Source organism: Barbus barbus (assembly GCF_936440315.1).
Source record: "Barbus barbus genome assembly, chromosome: 8".
Classification (NCBI taxonomy): domain Eukaryota; kingdom Metazoa; phylum Chordata; class Actinopteri; order Cypriniformes; family Cyprinidae; genus Barbus; species Barbus barbus.
Genome location: NC_136736.1, coordinates 24,019,375 through 24,033,147, shown reverse-complemented (window position 1 = coordinate 24,033,147; position 13,773 = coordinate 24,019,375). Strand labels below are relative to the sequence as shown.

Here is a 13,773-nt window from a genome sequence, read left to right as displayed (position 1 = left end):
TGAATATGTTTATGGTCATTTTAACAGTTCTTAATGTGTAAAATCATGGAATTAAAAGCATCATGAATACTAAACAGACCCAAATCTGTAATTCAGTTACTGATTCTGAATAGTAAAAAAAAAAATAATCAAAAACAAAATAAAAAATAAAAATCAGTTTTTATGTGGACAAGCATGAACACAGGGAGAATCACTAGACTGGAGCAACCACATCGCTTGCTGAAGGGTTCAATGATGATGGCCCTTGGATTGCCTTCTGTGGAGTTGAACCCTACAACATTTCACTGACCAGCTTATTATTTTTTTTTTTTACCACTGTACCACACCACCTACAACTTTGGTGGCTTAACAAAAGAAATGCTGTAGAAGTTTTGATAACGCATAAAGAAGTGTTGCTAAAATCGCCTACTGCTGTTGCTGTTATACAGGAAAATGTTTTTGAAAACAAAATAATAACCTTTGTCAGATATGATCTGAAAGGCACTCAAGTGTGATGGAGATTGGGCAAAATGTGTAGTAAGATTATCACTGAAATCATCATATTGTTTTCAATAGTAGCCTATAGAGTTCACATTTTATATGAATGACTTGTCTTACTAATGGCACCTCATAAGTTCATTTGAAAATAGAATGTGATGTAAATTTAATAACAAAATTCATCCACAAGCATAATGTCCATTGTCCATATTAAATTTAAAAGTCGTGTTATTAACAAGGTGTGTTTACAAAAATTAGAAGTAGCCTACATGTCGTTAATTGGTACTACCTTGTATTTATAATTACACTGTAACTGGAATGTATAGTGTAGAATCAACCAAATCAACGTTTTATTTGCTAAACAAGGTTTTATTGTCTAGTTGTGAGCGCTGATATTCATGTTCATTATAAATAGTCGTGCGTAAAACACGCACACATTTTAAATTTAAAGTGCAATTTGTAACTAATTCTGCATTATATTTAGCGTTAAGGGGAAACACTGGTGTACAGCTTTTGACACAACACCTGCCATGCGATTTGAGAAGCACCCGGCTGCAGCCTGCAGATTGAGGCGGGGCTGCACCTGGGGCGGGGCTGCACGTGTCGCCCCGCCCACAATGCTTCTCATTGGTTAGTGGCAAAGTAATGACGTAGATCGAGGCGGAGCTGCAACTGGGGCGGGGCTGCACATCTCGTCCCACCTACAAGGGTTCTCATTGGTTAGTGGCGTCAAGTCATTACGTCGATTCTAGCGGTTTTTCATTTACGTTCTTCTTGGCTGCATGGTGAGTACAGGCGAGCTACGTCTCTTGTCTAATTTGTTTAATTACAATTTTTAATTCTGAAGTGCCGTTTAGTGTGTTGTTAAAAGGAAATGTAAAGTAGTTTCAAAATAAAATCGCATAACTTTACTCACTCAGCCATGTCACGCAAGGTATAAAGGTCTGCTTTTAAATAACCAGGTCTGCGTTTCCCAAAAGCATGGCATAATGCTGCCTTCACGTTCTATCGGAAATTTTATAATTCTCACTATTGAAGTTGTAATTACGAGCTCATCCCATTAAGGTTTTGGAATGGGAGGGCGTTCATGTGCAATATTTACGAGAGCACTTGAAGGCAGCATTAGAAAGTTAGTGTGTGGTTTTAGTGGGATTATGAATTTGATATAGTGTTCCCAAAATAAGCCCCTTAAAAATAAATACAGTGGCAAAACTGAACCAGCAGAAGTAATATAGGACAAGTTCAAATTAACAATGGCTATACAAATTTATTGTTTTTCTGTGAATAAAATGATTAAATGTTAATTATTTAGATATTATTATAATAATATCTAAATAATATCTAATACTGATTCTCTGTATTTCCTTCTGTTTGCAGATCCTTGTCATTGTCATCCCCACCCCTCCATCTCTCCTCTTTTTTTGTTGTTCCTCAATTTATAACCCAAAGGCTCTTTTAAGATCCATTACCCCTTGCAAAAATGCACAAAACGGTGTTAAGCAAGGGGGAATGTGAGCAGTATTTAAAAAGCTGCACTAGTGAGTGCCCATTCTGCAGTTACTCCAGTATGCCAGAACTGATGTATTATCACATCAAAAATCACTTTCAGTGGGCAGTTCAACATCATGGTGAGTTTAACTGTCTTTTGCTTATCTCACTTTATTTAAAGTATAATATGGTGCTGAACCAGCCAGCAATGCACTGTGCATGCTTCGGATTTAATTGCTTGTGAATTTGTAGAAGAATATTTAATTTTAAGGTTCAGGTAAACTTAATTTTCTGCATTGCGCGCATTGACCATGGGTCTTTGTTGCTGAAATCACAAATAAATGTGCTTGCACATGGATGGTGCTGATGAAAATTCTGTCTTGCGACTGTCCACTGTCCAGAGCAAAATGCAAACAAGTGAAGGTTAAATTTAGGCAATTTTCAACAAACTTATTTTCTTTTGTTTGCCCTTTCAGATTTCACCATTTTAAAATGTCGGGCAAAGTCCCACTTTCACTGCTGCTATTGTTCAGCGACTGTAATAACTCGGGCAAATTTGCTGAAGCACATTGCCACCCATGCTTCACCACCAACCCAGCCTCGGTCTTCCTCGGCCCAGCAGACGCCGCCTCAGTCCTCCTCGGTCCAGCAGACGCAGCCTCAGTCCTCCTCGGTCCAGCAGATGCCGCAGACGCAGCCTCAGTCCTCCTCGGTCCAGCAGAGGCCGCCTCAGTCCTCCTCGGTCCAGCAGAGGCCGCCTCAGTCCTCCTCGGTCCAGCAGATGCCGCAGACGCAGCCTCAGTCTTCCTCGGTCCAGCAGACGCAGCCCCAGTCTTCCTCGGTCCAGCAGACGCAGCCCCAGTCTTCCTCGGTCCATAAGGCCTCATGAGTATAAGGTTGACTTTAAGTAATCTTGCTTCTTGCTTTTTCTAAAGCACTGGCATGGCTAACATAATCTTAGATGTGCATATGAAAGAGTTCTGTTTTGTGTGTGTTTTTGGATACAGGTGTTGTGAACTGGGGAAAATGGAGTGAAACATCAAAGGCTGAATTGCGGGTGCCTTTTGAAAATAAAGAGTGTAACACCTGTAAAACCTTGTTCAAATCCTGCTCAGGTTTTAAAGGTAATGGGAAGCGTGGTTACCTGAGAGGATGCTACGACAGCATAGAGGACCCAGACTGCTGTTTCATGTGCCAGTAAAGTGTATAAAGAAGGAAGGTTTAATGATTAAAGGAGATTAAGTAATAAAGGAAGAAAGTGTGTAAAGGATGTTCATGTTTAACCAGACATTTATATGTACAAAAAGATGTGTTATATACAAATGTACAAATTTCACCTTTCTTTATCAGAATTAAACCGTTTCATACCTAAATAAATAATTGTCTTGGCATGTTATTCATATACAAACAATGCTGATATTTTTACCATAAGATTTTCATTATCAAGTAAATCCATAAATTATTAATTTGGTAACAATATGGTTCATTAGTTAACATGAACTAATAATGAACTGCACTTATACAGTTAACTAACATGAACAAACAATAAACAACAGTATTTTCAATAACTAATGTAAACAAAGATTAGTAAATACAATAACAATTGTATTGCTCATGGTTGTAGTTCATGTTAGTTAATACATTACTGTTTAATGAACCTTTTTGTAAAGTGTTACCATTAATTTTAATAACATCTTAAGGCATGACACTTGCTGAGAATATTTAACTTTTATTTAAATGTTAATAATACATGTAACAGTAAAGCATATACTGAAATTAAAATAAAAAACGACCATAAATAACTTGTAAGTGGTAAATGACCAATACACATGAATAGAAATAACTTAAACTTAAGTTGTAAATAAACTATATTTGTTGGCATTGCGACTGCAATGAAGTCAAAAGCAGTAATTGGATTCTTGCTTGGAAATGTACATAAAATGAAATGTTTTCCAAAGATTAACAAATTTACAATGTATTGTTTAATACTATATAAATTTACCAGGTATAAGTAATTAACGGGTTCACAGGTTTGTTTTATATAATTATGTATTGCTACCAATTATGTTTCAACCGCATTTCCTGTTTACCGCGGCGTCGACGTCATTACTTTGCCACTAACCAATGAGAAGCATTGTGGGCGGGGCGACACGTGCAGCCCCGCCCCAGGTGCAGCCCCGCCTCGATCTGCAGGCTGCAGCCGGGTGTACTTGTGCGATTTCAGGGAAACACAAACGTGCGCGCATATCAGAGATGCTTGCGCGCTCTCCTTTCTGATTCTGCCTGTCAGCGTTGTCGTTTGGTTTATCCTTGTCTTCTTCACGCTTCAAACGCAACATTTTAGCAGTTAATTTGAAATAAATGTGACACGCGTGTCAGACCTGTGCAAAATCGTGCGCACAACTCACCTGCGTTCCGAAGTTTCTTGTTTCTGTAGACGGAGAAAATCACCAGCAGGTTTCCTAAAATATCCACCACTATAGTGAATATGAGAAAACACCCGAGAGTAGTAGTGACCCAGGGCGGCCGGTGAAGTGCTTGCTCGCTAGGGTCCAGTGCAGAGCTGTTCAGAGAACTCCCATTCATAAACATTGTATATCTTCATGAAACTTTTCTCAATCAACAAAATAAACCGTGCAGTTCAGGTGGCGCGCGTCTCTCCGGTGGGATGTCATCTCTTCATGAGGTCTGGATAAGTTGCGCGCCCCGGACAACTTTCCTTGGTTCTCTCGTGGGGGCTTTCGTGTGTCGGGATCTGTGTGTCAGGATCTGCACTTTTATGTGTGCACCCATCACAATGTTGTTACATGACATCCACGGGCAACTTCAAAAGCTCCAGTGAACATGCGAATAACTGCAGCGTTGTGTGTGTTGCCACCCTGTGGTGGTCATCGGTAATACTGCCTTCATTCACCTATTTCATCTGTTTGACACCCTTTTTCATCCCATCATTCGTTATTATTTATCTGAAATAAAAGAAGCTTTAATTCTGTTTTCATCGCTCCATTCAGGAAAATGTAGGATCCGTGATAGATAGATAGATAGATAGATAGATAGATAGATAGATAGATAGATAGATAGATAGATAGATAGATAGATAGATAGATAGATAGATAGATAGATAGATAGATAGATAGATAGATAGATAGATAGATAGATAGAAGCCTATACAAACTCATTTTAACCATAAATTAACATAATTTGTGGCATTCAGTTTCTGTATAACTAGACAAACTACAAAAATAAAGCATGTTTTCAAAGAACCTTCGCAAACCTTTTTGTGTCACGACTCAAACATCACAAACACAGCTCATGGGTTTATAAAAGTGAAGGCATCAACATGTAAAAACAGGTTAGTTTTAATAAAAGGTCTAACATAGGCTATTAGGAATACTTTTAAACTTTAGTTTAGCATAGGCCTACCTGTTTAGAAGAAATTCTGCAAGTTCGTCATATCAATTAAAAACCAAATATTCCATCAAATTTCTCAAAAACACTGCCAATGTTTACTCTTGTTTTACTCCCTTGTTTTTCTCTGTGTATTTCGGCAAGTCTGTGCATTTTAGCTTCTGTAATGGCATCTGAATTGAGTGCATTACTGCCTGTCCACTTTTCCTTCAATGCTTCAAGAGATCTACCTGCAAAGCTACCTGAAAAACTATGCACAAGTGCACCACAAAATGTTGATTTAATTTAATTAATAGAAGTTAATTGATAAAGAAAATCTATTTATGACATTATTTTTGACAGCATCCTCATTTTACAGCATTTTTACACAAGTGCCTAAAACTTTTAACAGTACATGTGGCTTTGCAAGTAGGTTTCTTGAAGCATCTTGGAAACGTTGCCACAGTTCTTCTGGATTTAGTCTGTCTCAGTTTGCTCTGTTTCTTTATGTCATTCCACATACTGTGTGGAACATTGGCTGTTGTCTCATATATATATATATATATATGAGACAACAGCCAATGTATATATACAGTATGGTATACTGAGAGTGTCCATGAATTTTTATATTATTTATGAATGTTCATATTGATTTTCTTTATTTTACATTTTATTTGAAAAGTATTTTAAGTGTACATTTTTACTTTGTTTGAAATAAATTAAATAAATGTGTAAATAAATAAAATATGCTTGTTAATTTATGATGTATACAAATATTTTTTCCAGGTCCAGGCCTCAATATAAAGATAAAGGTTCGGATCATGATTTTTCACAATTTGGACCTGGAAATGTTGACATGTGATGTCAGACTTAACATCTGAATAAAATAATAATTGAAGTGCATTGGACAGTAGTATGGTGAGAGCAAGAGGCAGAGGATTCTATGACAGCACTCATACAGTCTCATTCCCTTTTGTGACTGTAACCTAAATACTTAAAACGTCTCAAGGAAAGCAGGATGTCTCCTCGCCTTCAGTTCAAAAACTTGAGCTTGTGATGTCCCATCAGTACTCTACCCCCAGCAGAACTCAGATGTATCCACTGTTCAAGCAGCCTGTCAGCCTCCAGCCATTATGATGCAATTTTAATGCAGTGCTGCGCTGCTAATGGCTCCAGTCGTGAAAGCAGTTAATTACAGTGTCTGTCTGTCGCTCTATCTCTCTTCCAACTGTCATGTGGTCTAAAGGGAGACTTAACTGTGAAAGATTTTTACATTTACAATGAAAAGACTAAGCATTAAACTCATGCAAAACTATTTGCTCCAGTTTTGCAGAGCATGAGCTATTCCTGTGGAGGGAAAGTGAAGGCGAGGGAAAATGAAAGATGAAAAGTTGTTGGCCAGTGTCACCGTGTTGAGATAAATACAATTTATATTTATAAAATCCTCCCTAAGAATGTTAAATCTTACACTCAGTGTCAGTGTTTGTGGTGTTTGAAGTCAGCATGAAATCAAAAGACATATACATTTCACTTGTTCACTTTGAACCTCAACAGAAAGATGCAAAGACAACTTTTTTCACAGCATTAGTTGAAGTTTGCATTAAAAACGCACTTGAATCCTTTTACCAGCTTTTTTCAAAAGCATCTTATGTATGGATTGTTTAATAGACTTTCTTATGAAATTAAAATCCATAAAAATATAACATTTTAAATGTGTGAAAAACTAAACAAATAAATATTAAGCATAAAATGTATTCATTAATTATTGTGTGATATTGATTCATATTAATATTTACGAAAATTACAACTGTCCCTCAGTTCTGACATAAATTCCACTAAAACAATTTATTTATTTTTTTCACAAAAGTCCACAGGACCAAAAGAGACTAAGAAACAAATGCTAATGTTGTTAACGTTTATCTCAGCATCTTAGCTTCTATTATTATTTCTTTGTAAAGTTGTGTGATTTTTGTAAAGAGTAATATTTTAATAACTCAAGACATATATTTATAAGCAAGACAACTCTAAAGCCTTCACCCACCTGTCACAGCCACAGGACACCATCACCCATTCGTTCGTGTGTGTGTGTGTGTGTGTGTGTGTGTGTGTGTGTGTGTGTGTGTGTGTGTGTGTGTGTGTGTGTGTGTGTGTGTGCGTGCGTGTGTGTGTGTGTGTGTGTGTGTGCGCGCGTGTGTGTGTGTGGCTCCAGGAGGAACACATGAGAGTCATAAATCAGAACCACATTAATAAATAATGGCATACCTTATGCTCAAAACCACGAGACAATAAAATAATCTGATCTTGGCTTCACTCAAAATTATAAATGAGCTTCAAATTCACTTGAGCAAACATGTGAGCTAGTGCTCTTATATCAGTAATCAGGAGCTGCTGTTGTTGACCTTTCTTTGACCTCCAATTTAGTTCTGCTTATTGTAGCACAGTAAACTTTGCCATCTACTGGTGAATGACTGGCATAAGAATGCTAACACATTTAGGGCATTACTAACTTACTACTAAGACAAAAATACTCAAATATGTGCTGTATACAGTACAACATAATGATTAGATTAAAAGGTGATGCTTACAGAAAAAAAAAATTCCACCTCAAAATAGCAATAGATTTATTTTCTCTACAGCTGTTTCCCACTGCACTTTATGTTTTGATCTGGCGTCAATAAATATGATGCAATAGCTCCCTCTGCTGTTTGTCATATTATGGTGCACCTGCTTTACCTAACGGTGCAGTGACCTGAGGCTGCTTGGAAACTTTTAGGTATTTTTGAAGCAGTATGCAGTGGATGTCAGGCAGAGGGTAATAAGAAAACTGAAGAGAGAGTTGTGCTACTCCATAGCAGAGAAGAAAATGACAAAACATGTTAATAATAATTTGAATCAAATATAAATTATTTGAATCAAATACAAAAAAATAGTTTTGTTACTGCACTTTTTTTATTTTCTTTGCTTTTTTGGCTAAGTAGTTTCAATTATACAATGCAATTTAACTCATACCAGTGTTTAAATAAATATAATGAAAATGAAAATGAAAAATGAAAATTTTCTGAAAATTAGTCATCATCAGATCATTCAAGATTTTGGTGTTGGAAAAGATTTAAAGAAATGTAATATCACCAATGGATCCTCTGGAGTGAATGGGTGCCATCAGAATGGGAGTCCAAACAGCTGATCAAAACATCACAATATTCCACATGACTCCAGTCCATCAATTAACATCTTGTCAAGTAAAAAAAAAAAAAAAAAAAGGTATTTATAAGAACCAAATCCATCTCAGATACATTTTAACTTTAAAACAACACCGGTCCATAATTCATAACAATGCTTCCTCCATTGTCCTCTCACATCAAAATCCACTGACAAATTTGTTTTGGACAGTTTTTGTTTGTAATCGATGCTTGATCTGGGCACATTTCTCTCTTGAATCAAACAAGATGACTTTTTCTCTGAAGAAAACAATATAAGAGGTCTCGTATATTAGCTGGAAGCAAAGGTTTGAAGTTAAAAACATCTTAATGATGGATTTGTTACTTACAAACGCACAGCTTTTCATTTTGCAAGACATTATTTGATGGACTGGAGTCGTGCGAATTACTTGTGGACTTTTGTGATGCTGTTTATCTCAGTTTAATAGTAAACTGATGATAGAATTTGGTGCAAAGCATAAAATTCAGAAAGTTTAAAAATGAGCTGAGTCAAAGTTCATTATACACACAGCAATAGTTCTAATACTACCTTCAAGTTATAAAGGTGTGAAAATCACCTTAGCAAGTCAAAAGAGTTGGACATTTTATTCTAGAAATGGATAGAGCATTGTAGGTTTGAAGTTAAAATCATTTTAATGATTAATTTGATACAAACTCGCAGATTTTAAGACATATCGATTACTTGTGGATTTTTGTAATGCTGTTTCCATCACTTATATTACAGAATGCTATTAAACTTGGGCACAGTGCACATAAACAGTGCACGATTTGAGATGTGATGGAAATGTTTATGACAACTCAGATAAGTGGAAAAAAAGTGAGAAACAAAATGCAGACTGTCATTTTTCATATGCAAGATGTTGGCTCTACACTTAAAATGATTTTTGTATTGCCATAATTGGAATATCATTCTGACAGAATAAAAAATATATAAATAAATATATATTTATTTATATATTCTTCTGCATATATAAATGCATTATACTGTTCTTGCAGTAGGAAATTGCTGGCTGTTCTATCATCTACAGTATATGAAAAATCCTTGAGCCCAGCAGAAAGTCACAGGAGACTTCAACAGTCATTCTGACCTCTAGCATCTCCACTGCCCACATATTATCTATATTTTTAATCATACAATTCTTTATCATGACTTCGAGAAAGTGATTTATATGTGACATTCCTGAATATTAAACGTCAATCCAAAGGTGTCACATACTTTTTCCATTAGCTATATGCATATGCATTGGAGAGACCTATGGAGAAAGTCGTTCAAGTCTGCAGAAGTATTTTCCAGATCTCTGAGCTTCTGCTGGATGTGGGGAAAACCAGCTAATGAGAGTCAGCTCCTGTGAAGTCATTCAAAGCAGTGCTGAGGTACAGTGTATCCAGACATTTGAAGGCAGTGCAGCATTAGATCAGGCTACCTGATCTCATGAATGTGCGTCTAAATAGTACGCTAAATAAAAACGAAAACTCGTGGTATTGATACGCAAAAATGGACTTTGGCGTGTATATGCTACGCGACGGGTTGGGTAAGATTTGTGGGGTAGATGCGTATCATATGCACGCCAAACACGCGCGTGTAATATATACGCTAAAGTCTGTTTTTGCGTGTCAATGCCACGAATTTCGTTTTTATTTTTGACGTGCAATTTATACGCATTTTCATGTGACAGCAGTGTTGAATGGGCAGTGTTCCACCAAAATAATCTTCCATAAGACTGGCAGGCAGATACATATAGACCTTTAGATTAGTGCATGATGCTCTTGTTTATCAGACTGTCTTATGGACAACACGGTATAGCGAATATACCGTGTATACCCCAATTTTACTGTTCTAAAATTGAAGGTTTATGCATGCATTATTTTCTCTGAGCAAAAATACATTTGAAATAAAGCTTTATGTCCTTGTGTATTCCATACACAAATACGCAACAGTCACAAATACACATTAAAATCGTCCAGTGCAGAATGCAATGAATTATGTGAGGTTTCAACTACCTGACCTCAGTCAGCCTGCCTTTAGCCAACGCACTAGCCAGGTTTTCTTTGGCCAGACTGCTGCTTTTGGTTGTGGTTTAACTGGGCTCCCATCATTCTCCATTGATGGACTGACCCCAGCCCAGAAGATGAATTTTGAGAAAGTGACTCAAGGATTTGGAGCAGCAAACAGCTCAAGGTGGCCAACCAAAGACTTGTTCTTTACAGCTTATCACATGGAGGAGCCAATGGAACCAGATGTTTCGTATCCCCCTCCTCTCAAATCACATTCCTGTTCTTTGTCTGCATCTTTGCCCAACATGATCCACTCCTGCAAGCGCTCTGCATCTGATGCCTTGCAGAATGGTATGTTACAGCATAACTAGTGTTACAGTCTTTTTTAATTCATTAAATCTTCTTTTTAATTCACTTTAAGGGAAAGAATACAGAAGATATTTGAAGATGGAACCACCCTGCAATTGACCCAGATGCTCCTCGGCCCACTCTGCACTTCTGTGTTAATGTTTATTAAAAGAATCTGTATATTATTTATGCGTCATGTCCATTTAATGGAATCAGTTTCATTTAATTTTGACAGTCTCTAAATTGAAGTATGTAAGTTCTGTGCTATCCTTTACACTAGCAAAAACGTTTTTTTTTAAAAAGTATATTTTTTCTGACCAGAATAAATTTAGAAAATATTCTGAATAAATGTTGTATAAAATGCTGAATAAAACAGTATAGTATGGTTTAAATATAGTTTTAAAGTTTTAAATATATTTCTTTAAAGTTAAAAAAAAAATTACTTTAAAATTAGAAAATGGCAATAAAATAAATTTTAAATCTTAAAACACATTTTGGAGGAATGCAAAATGTTTGAATGTAATGAGGAGAGCAAAATGTAATGAGGAATTTATACAAATTATTTGGACAATTTTACTATGTTACTAAAATATTGTTGTGTATTTACAATTAATTTAAAGATGTATTTAAAAAATATATTGTTTTTGCTGTATGGAACTAGGAACAAACAGACATATTGGGCCACTCAAAACGCAGAGAGCAATGTTATGAAAGAGACCAAAAAACATTTTAAAGCATTGAAACACAATGCTCATTTACATTTGCTTTCAAGCTATTTCTAGAACATTGTACTAAAAGAGTTATTTATTCTCCTGCTGCCCAGTATGCCAACAAAATATAATGGCTGTCCTAATGGCCTGTCAGGCAGCCAGACTGATCAGTAGTAGTGAATTCAGAGTCCTCAGACTTGTAGCACACAGGAGGTGAGGACCTTCTTCTGTATTTCATTAACAGTATTTATGGATAAACCACAGTATTCCACTGGGAACTTCGTGACAGGAGGTAAACAATAGATTGTCCTGTCAGCCATGTGCAGCATTAATACAGTAAGTAAAAAAAGTTATTGATGAATGCATTACAAACATCAGAATTTTGCTTCACAAGATGTTAATTGATGGACAGGAGTTGTTTGGATTACTTGTGGTGTTTTATCAGTTGTTTGAACTTTAATTCTGATGGCACCCATTCACTGCAGAAGATCCATTGGTTAGCATTCTCTTCTGATGAAATCATCTGCATCTCGGATGGCCTGAGGGTGAGTACAATTTCACTCTATATTTTTTTCATTTTAAATGTTCTGGGAATGAAAATTAATGTCCTGTTCATTGACCACTAGGGGGCAGTATAACACTCTGTAAAATTTCAAATGTATACAATTGACCGTTTACTGGGTATATATATATTTTTTTTTATCAAATTTTAATAGGCTAAGACAGACACATAACCCAATTACATCAGCATTATATTACACTGCTTCAGCTGATGTCCTTTACCTGCCAACATGAGCATATACCTGCTTTTTCCAATGAACAAAAAAAAGCTACACTTTAGGATATGGACCAATTCTCACTTGCTTATTAGCATGCATATCATTAATATAGTGGCTGTTTATGTACATATAAAGTGCATATTCTGCATTACCATATTCTACACCCCTAATCCAACCCAATACCTAAACTTATCAATTGCCTTACTATTAATAAGCTGCAAATTAGTAGTTTATTGAAGCAAAAGTCATGGTTATTGGTTTGTTAATAGCTAGAATTGAACCTTAAAATAAAATGTGACCAAAAAAAAAAAAAAAAAGACAAAGTCCCAGGTCTTGAGATTAATTTAAGATCCTCTCTGCTGGTAAAAAAGTATTTTTGTATATGATATTTTAGTATCATCTCTATATTTCACCATATATACAGTAACTTAGTAATGGCAGCATGGCAACTAAGTTTTATATTTTATATCATTTTTAATAAAATATTAATATTTATATTTTATTTCAGCTTTGTTTCAGTTAAATATATATATATATATGGCTTTTGCTCTTTAGCTTTTATTATCTATAACAACACTGAAGTTTGGAGTGATACGAGGAAGAGAATATGATAACAGAATTTTCCTTTTTGGGTGAACTATCCCTTTAAGTCTTCCTGAAATAAAATGACTGCACTGAGGGGAATGAGGGATGAATGAATCATTGATGAAGCTGCATCATTGACCCAGAGTTCATCTCATCCTTAACTCCTTTCTTCTACTGGTCACAGAGTGATACATGAGGGCATGACCTCTGGAACAGCATGGTCGGACGTTTGTCAGACCCAATAGTGAGGCTGCCCACCTCTTCCTGTCAGGTCTGATTTAGTTCTTCTGTACCTGAATCACGTTGACCTGCCGCTGGCTCACAAGGTTTGTTCAAGCACAATACTAAAGCACTAACACAAGCCAAAAGACATTCTTTTACAGTTTAATAACCAAAAAGAGTCATAAATCAAACAATACACTGTGAAATGTACTGCATAAGAAAAGCAATTGCATGGACAGCAATTAATTCTACAATAAAAAAAATTGCATGCCTCCCATCATCATACAGATAGTAAGCTCTGCACAAGTGAGAGATGCATCCATGATCAAACTACAACATATACATAACAATATGCAACAATATGCATAACATATAAGAGATTCCTCCTGAGATCAATCAGTTATTTCACTGACACAGCTTCCAGTATTTATATAAAAAAGATGACAAATATATATATATAAAAATACACATAACAGTAGTGTACTCAGTGATAATGTTGCACAATTAGATGTAACTCAGCCTCACGAATATATAAATATTCCAATCATAAATACTGTATGTTTG

General features: G+C 35.9%; 2 protein-coding genes across 3 annotated transcripts in view; one reads left to right on the top strand and one right to left on the bottom strand.

The window, feature by feature from the left end:
* The window catches only part of LOC306873711 (melatonin receptor type 1A-A), a 47,203-nt gene extending 42,453 nt beyond the window's left edge, over positions 1 to 4,750 (bottom strand). The window contains exon 1 of the mRNA XM_079423188.1: positions 4,374 to 4,750. Coding sequence (XP_079279314.1) covers positions 4,374 to 4,557 — 184 coding nt within the window. The 5' untranslated portion in view covers positions 4,558 to 4,750. The remainder of the gene's footprint in view (positions 1 to 4,373) is intronic.
* On the top strand, positions 1,133 to 3,339 carry LOC306873712 (uncharacterized protein). Of its 2 annotated transcripts, XM_079423190.1 has the most exons (4): positions 1,133 to 1,262; positions 1,855 to 2,105; positions 2,442 to 2,861; positions 2,973 to 3,335. In XM_079423190.1, the coding sequence occupies exons 2-3, from the start codon at positions 1,958 to 1,960 to the stop codon at positions 2,852 to 2,854; spliced, it is 561 nt and encodes a 186-aa protein (XP_079279316.1). In that variant the 5' UTR covers positions 1,133 to 1,262; positions 1,855 to 1,957; the 3' UTR covers positions 2,855 to 2,861; positions 2,973 to 3,335. The 2 variants fall into 2 exon arrangements, with proteins under 2 accessions (XP_079279316.1, XP_079279315.1); XM_079423189.1 differs by having other exon boundaries at positions 2,442 to 3,339.
* Positions 4,751 to 13,773: the final 9,023 nt, after the last annotated feature.

What these genes read in the sequence shown, in the direction of transcription:
- LOC306873712 (XM_079423189.1), top strand. Translation starts at nt 1,958, where the DNA reads ATGCACAAAACGGTGTTAAGCAAGGGGGAATGTGAGCAGTATTTAAAA. An exon ending in GTGGGCAGTTCAACATCATG is followed by an intron (nt 2,106 to 2,441) that starts GTGAGTTTAACT and finishes TTGCCCTTTCAG; the next exon opens with ATTTCACCATTTTAAAATGT.